This window comes from Tursiops truncatus, chromosome 2, assembly GCF_011762595.2.
Source record: "Tursiops truncatus isolate mTurTru1 chromosome 2, mTurTru1.mat.Y, whole genome shotgun sequence".
NCBI classification, from domain to species: domain Eukaryota; kingdom Metazoa; phylum Chordata; class Mammalia; order Artiodactyla; family Delphinidae; genus Tursiops; species Tursiops truncatus.
Genome location: NC_047035.1, coordinates 27213601 through 27226466, shown reverse-complemented (window position 1 = coordinate 27226466; position 12866 = coordinate 27213601). Strand labels below are relative to the sequence as shown.

General features: G+C 47.8%; 1 protein-coding gene and 1 pseudogene across 1 annotated transcript in view; one reads left to right on the top strand and one right to left on the bottom strand.

The window, feature by feature from the left end:
* FLVCR2 (FLVCR choline and putative heme transporter 2) overlaps positions 1–12866 on the top strand; it is a 64537-nt gene that overhangs the window by 45483 nt on the left and 6188 nt on the right. Inside the window, exons 6-9 of the mRNA XM_033850816.2 lie at positions 8903–9013; positions 9819–9924; positions 10075–10186; positions 10770–10825. Coding sequence (XP_033706707.1) covers positions 8903–9013; positions 9819–9924; positions 10075–10186; positions 10770–10825 — 385 coding nt within the window. The remainder of the gene's footprint in view (positions 1–8902; positions 9014–9818; positions 9925–10074; positions 10187–10769; positions 10826–12866) is intronic.
* LOC101325094 (ras-related protein Rab-15 pseudogene) lies at positions 6645–7387 on the bottom strand (annotated as a pseudogene).

Here is a 12866-nt window from a genome sequence, read left to right as displayed (position 1 = left end):
ACGGGAATAAAGACACAGACCTACTAGAGAATGGACCTGAGGATATGGGGAGGGGGAAGGGTAAGCTGTGACAAAGTGAGAGAGTGGCATGGACATATATACTCTACCAAACATAAAATAGATAGCTAGTGGGAAGCAGCCGCATAGCACAGGGAGATCAGCTCGGTGGTTTGTGACCACCTAGAGGGGTGGGATAGGGAGGGTGGGAGGGAGGGAGACGCAAGAGGGAAGAGATATGGGAACATATGTATATGTATAACTGATTCACTTTGTTATAAAGCAGAAACTAGCACACGATTGTAAAGCGATTATACGCCAATAAAGATGTTAAAAAAAAAAAAAATCAACCCGGATGCCTCAATTCAGTAGCCAGCCATGGGGAAAATGCTCTGGAAACAGAGGCCCAACTTGTGTCTTTCCTGTGCTCCGCATGCACTGGGCACTCAATTAGTGCTGGCCAGTAGGGCAGCTGCCAGGCCAGGGTTGTCCTGCTCTGGGGCAGATCAACATTCTGGGCTGCTTTGTCAAAGCCTCCAAAGTTCCCAGTGTCTGGAGGCAACAGACAGTGGCAGACCTGTTCTCTGCCACACAGATCCGCTTCTGTGAGGCTCTGGTCAGACCAGGGCTCTCTCTGTCTGCCTTTGTCAAAGGCCAACCCTGGGGATGTGGCTGCCTGGCTGGACACGACGAGGAGCCCAGCTGGGCTTAATTACTGCTGGTGAAGCTGGGCTGCTGCCTTGTCTTTGCCATATGTCAGTTGTTTGCTTTGGGTAGTGAGGACGCCACTCCCGAACCAGGATACAGCAGCGTCCCCTTTTCTGGGCTTGCTGTGTGGCAGGAGAAGGGAGAGATTGGAATGTTGCCTGGGCGGGGATGTGGGCAACCAGATGATTCAGGTGAACTAGAAAATATGGTGAAAATACAGTGAAAGGGCTGGGGAGGACACTGCAGAATCCTGCTGCCACCAGTTCCTAGTGTCACACGATGTCTGCATCCTGCAGTCAGCATGGGACAGTCTTCTCCCTGCTCTACTACGTAGGCAGAGAAAGGGCAAGAGAGCTCTGTCATCTGGTCACTTTGGTGCCAGTTCCCTTTTCCCTGAGCCTCCCAGATTTGTCCTGTTTGGTTTGGAGGCTGGAAATTGGATGGTCAGGTCCCTTTATCTCTGGCTGAGACTACAGTTTTGTAGACAGGCTAGTGGTTTAAGAAGAAGCTATATGTAAACGAATATGGGAAAGATGAGCTTGTGGGGTCAGTGAGGGAGATGGGTGTCCATGGAATTGGGTTCTGCAGAGGGGGAGGGACTGGATGTGGGGAGCAGGGGGAGGAGGGATGAAGCTCCTCTGCCCTCAGCAGCTGCTTTGAGGACCCAGGAGGGAAGGGCGTCCTTCAGAGGCTGTTGGTCTTTCCCACAGATGCAGCCCCATCCTGTGTTAGTATTCCTGTGTGTGGGAGTAGAGGGAGCACAGGTTTCAAATCCCACCTCTGGATTCGAATCTTAGCTGTGCACTTCCTGGGCAGGTGACTTTGGACAAGTAACTTGACTGGTCTGAGCTCAGTTTCCTCATGTGTCATATTAGGGAGAGTCATACATCTCTTTTTTTCCTACCAGTTTTGTTGAGCTATAATTGACATACAGCATTGTATGAGTTTGAGGTGTACAGCATAATGATTTGATTTACATACAGCATGAAATGATGGTCGCGATAAGTTTAGTGAACATCCATCATCATATATAGATACGAAGTTAAAGAAATAGAAAAAATTTTCATAATGAGGACCCTTAGGATTTAATCTCAGCAACTTGCGTGTATAACACACAGCAGTGTTCATTATATTTATCGTATTGTACATTACATCCCTAGTACTTACTTATCTTATAACTGGAAGTTTGTACATTTTGACTGCTTTCGTCCAATTCTCCCTCCCCCTACCCTATCCCCACCTCTGGTAACCACAAATCTGGTCTCTTTTTCTATGAGTTTGCATGCTTGTTTGTGTTTGAAGTATTATTGACCTACTACACTATGTTAGTTCCTATACACAACATAGAGATTTGATGTTTCTATACATTTCAAAACGATCCCCAAGATAAATCTGACTTGCATCTGTCACCATACAAGGAGGTTACGTAGTTATTGACTGTATTCCCCACACCATACATTTCATTCCTTTGACTCATTTATTTTCTAACTGAAAGTTTGTACCTCTTGATCTCTCTCACCTGTTTCTTTCCTCTCCCCCATTCCCTCCCCTCTGGCAACCATCTGTTTGTTCTCTGTAACTCTGTTTCTGTTTTGTTTGTTCATTTGTTTTGCTTTTTAGATTCCACATATAAATGATATTATATAGTATTTGTCTTTCTCTGTCTAAGTTATTTCACTTAGCACAATATCATCTAGGTCCATACATGTCGTTGCAAATGGCAAGATTTCATTCTTTTTTATGGCTGAAATATATGTATATGTACCCACATCTTCTTTATCCATTTGTCTGTTGATGGGCACTTAGGTTGCTCCCATATCTTGGCTATTGTACATAATGCTACAGTGAATATAGGGGTAGTACGTATATCTTTTTGAATTAGTGTTTTCATTTTCTTGGGATAAATGCTCAGGAGTGAAACTGCTGGATCATCTGGGTGTTCTATTTTAAAATTTTTCTGAGGAATCGTCGTACTGTTTACCATAGTGGCTGCACCAATTTATATTCCCACCAGCAGTTCACGAGGGTTCCCTTTTTCATGTACTTGTTGGCCATCTGTATGTCTTCTTTGGGAAAATGTCTATCCAGATCCTCTGCCCCCTTTTTAATTGGGTTGTTTGTTTTTTGATGTTGAGTTGTATTAGTTCTTTGTATATCTTGGATATTAACCCCTTATCAGATATGTCTTCTCCCATTCAGTAGCTGGCCTTTTAATTTTGTTGATAGTTTCCTTTGCTGTGCAAAAGCTTTTTAGTTTGATGTAGTCCCATTTGTTTGTTTTTTGCTTCTGTTTCCCTTGCCTGAGGAGATATATCAAAAAAAAATTACTAAGACTGATGTCAAACAGTATACTGCCTATATTTTCTTCTAGAATTTTTGTGGTTTCAGGTCTTAAATTAAATTTAAGTCTAATCCATTTTGACTTTATTTTTCTGCATGGTGTGAGAGAGTAGTTGAGTTTGATTCTTTTGTGTATAGCCATCCAGTTTTCCCAACACCATTTATTGAAGAGTCTGTCTTTTCCCCATTGTATGTTCTTGCCTCCTTTGTCGTAGGTTAATTGCTCACATAAATGTGGGTTCATTTTTGAATCGCTATTCAGTTCCATTGATCTGTGTGTCTGTTTTGTGCCAGTACCATACTGTTTTGATTACTATAGCTTTATAGTATAGTTTGAAATCTGGGCAAACTGAAACCTCTAGTTTTGTTCTACTTCCTCAAGATTGTTTTGGCTATTTGGGGTCTTTTGTATTTCCATACAAATTTTAGAATTATTTGTTCTAATTCTGTGAAAAATTTCATTAGTGTTTTGATAGGAATTGCATTGAATCTGCTGATTGCCTTGGATTACGTTGTTTATTTGAGATTTTTTTTTGTTTGTTTCCTGAGACAGGCTTGTGTCACTATAAACTTGCTTCTTAGAACTGCTTTTCCTGTGTCCCATATATTTAATTAATTAATTAATTAATTATTTTGACTTGAAATATTCTTTATTTTGTAAACATCTGTGTTTAAAATAGATGAACCCTGCTCACAATTCATATCCTGGACCCAAGACACAGCACACAAAGTTCACAGGGAGATGGTGGGGCTCAGGAGCAGGTGGAGTGCCTGGGGCTGTGCCGAGTCTCAAGACAACAGGTGCAAAGGTGGTGAGGAGTCAACAGGCAGGTGCACCTGCTCAACAGTCTAAGGCCAGGTCCCAGGCTACCTCCGGGACTGGAGAAGTTTAGGGGTGAGAGGCTGACTCTGGTACCTCATGAGCATAGCTGCACCCTAAAATCCCACCCCCTCTTCTGCCCCATACTTCTCCCCAGCTGTGGCCGTTATGGATGGGGCTTCTCAGGCCATAGAATCCTAACCCCAAGTGTTCCCTTCCAGAACCCGTAGGGTACAGTAAAAATATAGTCCCTCTTCCCCGAGGGGGCTAGGAGAGAAAGGCAATGGTGCTCGGCCAGATCTTCAGGGAAAGCACTGACACTGACCACAGGTTGGAGCCAATGGCCAGTATAACTTCCACTCCCTCGAGTCCCTGGCTGAGGGCACACTGAGGGTTGGCACTGCTGACCTCCCTACCCCAGAGTGATGCTGCATGTTTTAACACCTGAGGAGTTAGTCCTCAAGGAAACATCCTCAGCTCTGGTCGTGACTTCGTCCTAAAGAGTCAGCTCTTTACATTTCTCATTAGCTGATGATTTATAACTATTCCTGCCTTCCTTTTCCTTCAACTATGATAACTCATCCCCCAGTCCTTCATCCTGAGCTACCCTCTCCTGCTCTCTCCTGATTTGATAAGAGTCAGAAGAAAAGGTTTGGTGATTTCATCCCCCACGCTTTTTTTCAGAGGAGTAAGGAAGTGGGGCTCTTAATCCTTCACATGTGTGTGTCCTGGATTTTAGTCTTTAATTAGTGAATGTTCGATGCCCAGTTTTGTTTTCGCTCCAGCGCCAGCCATGCAACGCAGCTTAAGACTGATCCTCCTCCCTAGGCTTCTCCCATCTTGGGAAGGTGGGGAGGAACCCTACTAGGGCTGGTAACTGACTTGTTCCCTCCTTAAAGGGCCTCCTGCAAACGACTCTTGGACCATATGGGGTTAAAGAAACTTCTTCCTGAAACAAAGGGCCCTGGAGGAGGGAGTCCGCTTCCCTCCACCTGTAGCCACAGTGCAGTTGGCAAACCCTCAGGCCTCTGACTCAGGAGCTGAGGAACAAGCTGAGCGCTTGGTCTTGAAGGCTGAAGGGAACAGCACAAGCGTTCCTACCCAGGGCTCGCCTGCTTTCTGCCCGTGAGTCCCCTGCCCTTCTCCCACAAACTCTGGGTCTCGGGAAAGCCTTGAGAGCGGGAGGCTGGGCTTGGTGAAAGACCACCAGCATGGTTCTGTCACCTCTCACCTGCCGAGGCGGTGGGGAAGTGCCCTTCTTACATAAGAAATGGAAGATTGCTTTGGCTATTCGGGGTCTTTTGTGTTTCCATACAAATTGTGAAATTTTTTGTTCTAGTTCTGTGAAAAATGCCAGTGGTAGTTTGGTAGGGATTGCGTTGAATCTGTAGATGGCTTTGGGTAGTAGAGTCATTTTCACAATGTGGATTCTTCCAATCCAAGAACATGGTATATCTCTCCGTCTGTTTGTATCATCTTTAATTTCTTTCATCAGTGTCGTATAGTTTTCTGCATACAGGTCTTTTGTCTCCCTAGGTAGGTTTATTCCTAGGTATTTTATTCTTTTTGGTGCTGTGGTAAGTGGGAGTGTTTCCTTAATTTCTCTTTCAGATTTTTCATCATTAGTGTATAGGTCTGCAAGAGACTTATGTGCATTAATTTTGTATCCTGCTACTTTACCAAATTCATTGATTAGCTGTACTAGAACTACCATCCAACCCAGCAATCCCACTACTGGGCATATACCCTGAGAAAACCATAATTCAAAAAGACTCATGTACCACTATGTCCATTGTAGCTCTATTTACAATAGCCAGGACATGAAAGCAACCTAAGTGTCCACCGACAGATGAATGGATAAAGAAGATGTGGCACATATATACAATGGAATATTACTCAGCCATAAAAAGAAACAAAATTGAGTTGTTTGTAGTGAGGTGGATGGACCTAGAGTCTGTCATACAGAGTGAAGTAAGTCAGAAAGAAAAAAACAAATACTGTATGCTAACACATATATATGGAATCTAAAAAAAAAAAAAAAAAGATGGTCATGAAGAACCTAGGGGCAGGATGGGAATAAAGACGCAGACCTACTAGAGAATGGACTTGAGGACATGGGGAAGGGGAAGGGGAAGCTGGGACAAAGTGAGAGAGTGGCATGGACACATATACACTACCAAACGTAAGGTAGATAGCTAGTGGGAAGCAGCCGCATAGCACAGGGAGATCAGCTCAGTGCTTTGTGAAAACCTAGAGGGGTGGGAGGGAGGAGACGCAAGAGGGAAGAGATAATGGGGATATATGTATATGTATAGCTGATTCACTTTGTTATAAAGCAGAAACTAACACACCATGGTAAAGCAATTATACTCCAATAAAGATGTTAAAAAAAAAGAAAAGAAAAGGACGATGGGGCCCAGGAATCCCTGCTGCTGCTGAATTCCCCCCTGGTTTGCAAACTGCTGTCCCGGCTCTTAACCTGGTATATAGGAGCTGGCCCTTCATTTCCAAACACTCCCCTTCCTGGAGTGTGTGGTTGGCCCCAGGGCTCTCCTTGCCCCTGCAGTGCCCTCAGGCCTTGGTCCACATCTTTACATTCGGGAGCCGGGGGCAGGGAGATAGAGTACGTGCTGCAGGGCAGGTAGAGAATGGAGGTTACTTCTTATCCCGGCCACCCCTCATCATTTTTTTTCTTCTCTGAAGCTCAGTTCCCCCAAGAGGCAGGAGGGCAGGCAGCCAAGTGCAGCGGAAGCTGGGGACGGGGTGTGGGGGGGTGGTAGGACAGCCCCAGGCATGGGGACCACCAGTTTGGGCTTTCCTTCTGTGCCCGCAGCCCTCCTGCGGGGAGAGGGGACTGTGCTGGGTGGGGGCGCTCCACGCAAGATGCTCAGCACCAGCAGGTTTTCGAAGAGTTCTCCGGGCCCTCGGGTTTGCCCTCATCCTCCTCCAGCTCTGCCAAGGCCAACTCATCGTTGGCGGCTGTCCGCAGACCTTCCAGCTCTTTCCTGTGGGCCTGCGGCACCAGCTCCGTCAGGCGCGTGAAGGACTCTTTAATGTGGAGGCTGGTGCAGCGCTTGCTTCATAGAAGTCCATGCCGTACTCTTCGGCCAGCCGCTGCCCTTGCTCGCTTCCCACCTGCCGTTTCTGCTCATCAGCCTTATTCCCTCTAAGGGTCTTCTGGACACCTTCTGGTTCATACTCATCCACATCACTGACCCACTTCATGATGTGCTGGCAAGAGTGCTCACTGCTAATGTCGCAGACTAAAAATATTCCCTGGGCCCGTCGATAGTACTGCTTTGTGATGGTCTGCTATCTCTCCTGCCCTGCTGTGTCCCAAATCTGTATCCGCACTTTGATGCCATCTACCTCTATGGTCTTTATCTTAAAGTCGGCACCGATGGTGCAGATGTGCGAGGAGTGGAACTCTTTGTCGGTGAAGCCGCGCAGCAGGCAGGTCTTGCCTACCCCAGAGTCCCCGACCATTAGCAGCTGGAACAGCACATCGTACTGCTTCGCCATGGCTGGGCCGGAGGGGCTGTGGGCTGTGGGCAGGCGGGCGGCGGGCTCATCCCCGCTCGGCCGGGGCCATCGCGGAGCGCGCGCGCCCGCCCGAGAACGGCGGCGGCGAGAAGGAAGCGGGGTCGGCTCACGCCGCCTCGCCGCCGCTCGCTCGGTGCCCGGAAGCGTGTCCCATATATTTTATATTGTTGTGTTTTTTGTTAATTTGTCTCCAGGTGTTTTAAAAATTTCTTCTTTGATTTCTTCGGTGACCTGATGGTTGTTTAGTAGATAACTTTAGCCTCCGCGTGTTTGTGTTTTTGACAGTTTTTGTAGTTGATTTCTGATCTCATAGTTTTGTGATTAGAAAAGATGCTTGCAGTTTTCTTAAATTAGTCATACTTTTCTTGCATGGCTTTTGTAAGGGTTGAATGAAATAATAAACGCGTGTAAAGCACTTAGCAGACTCCCTGGCATCCAGTAAATGCAGTGTTAGTTTCACATAACCACAGTACACACCTGCTGGCAACCCCTCTGTGTTTCTGGCTTCAGCAGAGATGAGTGAGGGCTTTGAGCTTTCATAGTCTGAGTTCCCACGTTCGTGGCCAGAGCGCAGAAGGATGTACAGAGTCCCTGCCCTCAGTCAGTAGGACAGAGAGGGATGCAGGTCCCAGTGCAGGAGTCAGGGCCGCAGCAGAGTCCTGAGTGGGCAACATGGGGGGAGAGGTGTGGGGAGGGGCACAAGTAGGGTGAGCCAGAAACAGAAACCAGCATGTTGCTGAGGGTCCTTCTGAGGGACCAACAAGGGGAAATGCAACTGGGCGTGGGCGGAGCTTTCTCACCTCGGCTTTGGAGTCAAGGACTTAGTTCAGGGCTGGAGAATGTTCTCTCTTAGTTGCCACGGTCAGGAGCAGAGTAGTTCAGATTTAGCAGGAAAAACGGTGCTGGACGTGTGCAGGTGGCAACAGGAAGAATTCAACGATGACAGAGACTCTCACAGCCACGGCTCTGCCCAGCATTGTCCTGGGGTCTGGGGCCAAAGCAGACAAGCAGAACGGGCTTCTGGGGTCGTCTGCATGCCACTGCCGCCTGACCACAGTTGTTGTGTGTCCCGTTTGTTTTTTCAGTGGGGGAGGAGGAGAGGCAAGGGTTATGCCTTGTTGCTTGTGGGTAGGACGTGACAAGTCCAGGTGCAGCGCGATCTTGTTGAGAGGGTTTTGCAGGAGAACACACGTACCGCAAGATGACTTCATACTGTCCTGGTCTTACCCTTTGTAGCTCTGACCACAGTGTGATCATTGGTCCGATGTCCATCAACCTCATGGACAGAAAATTCTATGAGAGCAAATAGCTCACAGAAGTGGGCTTGGCACGCAGCACGTGCCCAATAGATAGAAGGTGGGACGGAAGGAGAGAGAGAGGAAGGAAGGAGGGAGGGAAGGAAGGAAGGAATGCAAGGAAGGGAGGGAGAGAGGGAGGGAAAGATCCTGTTAAAGTCCGCAGGATATGACTCAACTTCGTTGCCTCTGCTTGTAGGGAGACGACTTTGGTGGTCTATATCATGACTCTGGTGGGCATGGTGGTTTACACGTTGACCTTGAACCTGGGACACCTGTGGGTAGTGTTCATCACGGCTGGTGCAATGGGGTAAGTTTCACCTCTAACCTGCTTAACTGGAACGCTCCACCCATGGTTCCTGAGCTGCCAACATCCTAGGAAGCAATAGGTATCCCTCTGCTGCCTTCTCACTGACCTCCTGAAATGTGGAAATGGTGGCCAGAGGTCATGTTCACTTGTAACACTTTGAAAGCCCACCTGGGACTTCCAGGCCCATCCATGCTGTTGGGATGGACTGTGTCCTTCACAGATCTCCGGGAGGCTAGGAAATATGTGGAGTCTTTATTAGCCCTGCTTGGGACAACATGGGCTCAGAGAAAGTACACAGGGCTGGGAATCAGAAAGTGTGGGTCCTGATCTCAGTTTTGCTGTTGACTATCTATTAGACCACAGGCACCTCCCTTAATCACTCTGAGACTCAGTTTCTTCATCTGTAATTTAAGATGAGTGACCTGCCTTGTGGAGTTGTTGGAAAGAATGAGAGAGATAGCGGATGTGAAAGCAGCAGGAAGTGTGGTGCAGGTGTAAGAGATGAGAGCTGGAATTTTCTAGACTTGATGTATGAGAAAGTGTAGGAAAGGGTACCTCTTCCACAGGGGTCTCTACTCAGCTTCACCTCCCACTTATTTTCCTGTGGGCAGTACGTGTGTGTGTGTGTGTGTGTGTGTGTGTGTGTGTGTGTGTAATGGCTGCGTAGGGGATGGCCTGATTTTCAAGGCATGTCTTGATGGGGAGAAAGAGACTAGGAAAAGGAGTTGTAGGGCAGGAGGTAGGCTCCCTTTTCTCCTCGTTCCGGAAGTTCTCCATCACCTTGTTTCTGTGATCTGGGCTTCAGCTTCTTTATGACTGGCTACCTCCCGCTGGGATTTGAGTTTGCTGTGGAGCTGACATACCCAGAATCAGAAGGCATGTCGTCTGGCCTCCTCAACGTGTCTGCCCAGGTAGGCCTCTCATTTCGTGGTGGCCCCAGAGCCCTGGCTCTTTGTTCCCTGCTGGGCTTGTCCGGTGCAGACACTACGTTATGGCGGCTCAGCTCCCCCGTGGGCTGGTTGGCTGGCCCCTTGTTTCCAGTCTTCTCTGTGCCTTTGCAGGTATTTGGGATCATCTTCACCATCTCCCAGGGCCAGATCATCGACAACTATGGAACCAGGCCTGGGAACATCTTCCTGTGTGCGTTCCTCACCCTTGGAGCAGTCCTCACTGGTGAGTCAGGGCCTCAGGACAACATGACGCTCTGACTGCTCATGGGTTTAGGCTGTTGGCAGTTTGGCACCCGGTGCCTCGATTGATCATACAGTTGGGCATTCCTGTGCAGCGGGGCAGACGAGAGGGCTTGTTAGGACGTCTTTGGGGAGGCATTAGCATATTTTGTTGGAGTGAGCTTGGGTTTTGGCCCCGAAAGACCCTTTTTCGAATCCTAGACTGTGACACCGACCTCCATAGCTGTTTGACCTTGGGCAAGTGGACCCGCTTCTGGGAGCCCCACTTTCCTAATCCGTAGAATGGGGATTGTTGTGAGGATTGGAGCAATGTGTGCAAACTCCCTGCAAATATCAGGGGTCTATAAGTGAAGGGCACTGTCATCACTGGCTTCTGCCTGTCAGGGACAGCAGTGGTCCCCAGGCTTAGCAAGGCTGACTGAACCTCAGATCCCTGGAATATCTGAAGGAGGTGGGATACCTGTGGCCCTTAGGAGAGTGAGGGCTCCCTCTCGTGGATGAACGTGACCATTGCTCTGCTTGGTAACTGCCTCTTTTGCCCTTCCTTCTGCAATCCTGGACCTCAGCATTCATTCGGGCAGATCTCCGGAGGCAGAAAGCAAACAAGGAAACTCCTGAGAATGTGAGTATGTGGGGAGCTGCTGGGCTGAGATCCGGGTCCCGGCTTTGCTGAGGCTGCAGTAGCAGGGGTGGGGGGTGCTCCCAGAGTGACGGGTAGCTGTGAGAGCAACTCAGCATCACGCACGTGGAGACAAAGAGTTTCCTTGGGAGCTGCCTCAGCCCTGCTTTTCTGCTGCCCTGTCTGGGCTCTTCTCCTGCTTCCTTCCCTTCTCCTGGCCTCCCTGCTCTGGTCCCCGGAGCTCCTCACTGTGTCACAGTCTTCTGAGCAGCAGCCCCCCCACCCCGCCCACCGGATCCTGATACACGTCCTCAGGCCCTGGGTCATCTCCTTTCAGCCTGGGGTTGGTGACTGGAGAGGAAGGGTAACCACCTGGGGCCCCCCCATTCGGTCATGGTGGTGGTGGCCTCGAGACAGTGGCCCTCTAGGCATGTTGACAGCCCCTCAGGCAGTGCCATGGGGATAGTGGGACCGGGGCCAATGGGTTGCCATCAGGGATCTAAGAGGACAAGTCAGGAAGCAGGAGTTGATGGTCATGGAAGGAGAGAGGACCAGCAGTTTGATCTAGAACAGAAAAGTGTTTCCCATAGCTCTAATTGGCTGGGAAGTATTTTAACCAAAGTGTTAAGTGTCAAATCTGAGCCAGGATGAAAGGAATTTCAGCTCAAAGAGCGTAGTAGGGTTTTCTTCAAAAACAGAACAAAACACCCAAAACTTATTACAGAGGTAATACATATTCTGTAAAAAAATACAGAAAGGTGTACAAAATTTAAAAGTCATCCTGTAATAGCGTCAGCTAGAGATGAGATGCTGTTTTTCTACATTTTCTTATGCATGTCTGTGTCCACGTATGATCTATACATATAGATATATGGTCGTATTTTTTAAACAAAAGTGGAATCTTGTTCTATGTGCCTTTTTACTTGTTGCGAGTGCTTTATCAGGTCATTAGTCTCTTACAACATACTTCTAATGACTGCACAGTGTTCTAATGACCGCACATGGATAAACATGATTTGTTTAACAGTTTTCCTGTCCGGGAACACTGAGGTTGTTTCTGATTGTTGTTATAAATGATACTGTGATTAATGTCCTGGAGCTGAAACTTTGGACACGTTCTTAAGCACAGTATTTCCCCAAGAAATGGATCAGTGGTCATGCCCATTTTTAAGCTTTGATGTGTATTGCCAGACTGTCCTCTAGAAAGGTACTGTCAATGCTACCAATGCTCACTGCTCTCGCAGTGTATGAGGCCAACACTGAGTATTTATCATTTTTAAAAACCTTTGCCAATTTTCTAAGGTTTCTAAAAACCTTTGCAAAAATGTCATCTGAAAGAGGTACATTTAGCGCTTTAAGAATACGTGTTGGCAGATGGATGCTAATCTTTAGTTCCTTACTGTTTGTCCTCTGATCTCACACTCTGGGGTTGGCAGGTAGCAGCAGGGAGCAGGTGGAGGGAGGCGGCTGGGACTGGACATTCAGTGGGGACACAGGGAAAGCCTGAGACAGGAGTGTTATTCTCAGGAGCCTGTGAGAACTGTGGCATCACCACTGTGGAGATGGGTTTGCCCCTGTGCCGTGGATGAGGAAACATGTGATTCGGGACACTTTGGCGAATATATCCTGAGCCTGGGAAAAGGTGCCCGTGATAACAGGATAGGTTTCTCGTGAAAAGGTTTCAATTTGGAATGTGACGCCTTGTGTCAAGTGATATGTGATTTTGCTATGTTTACTTTATAATCTGTATTTCCCTGGGCAGATAAAGGCAAACAGAAGAAAGTAAAGGTCACCTATAGTCCTAGCACCAAGAGATACCCTAGTAACATTGCGTCATTTCCCAGTGTATTTTCTATGAATATGCTTGTGCACATTGGGTTTTCTACCCTGATTGTTTCCTTACTAGAGCCTGGCAACCTTTCTACACCATTGCACCCCCCAAACCCCACATCTACGTATATACATTTCCATTTCCTCTCGTTTGCTATTTAGGTTGTTCCCATATTTCACTATTTTGCAGCCAGATCCTTGTCCGCTAGGACCA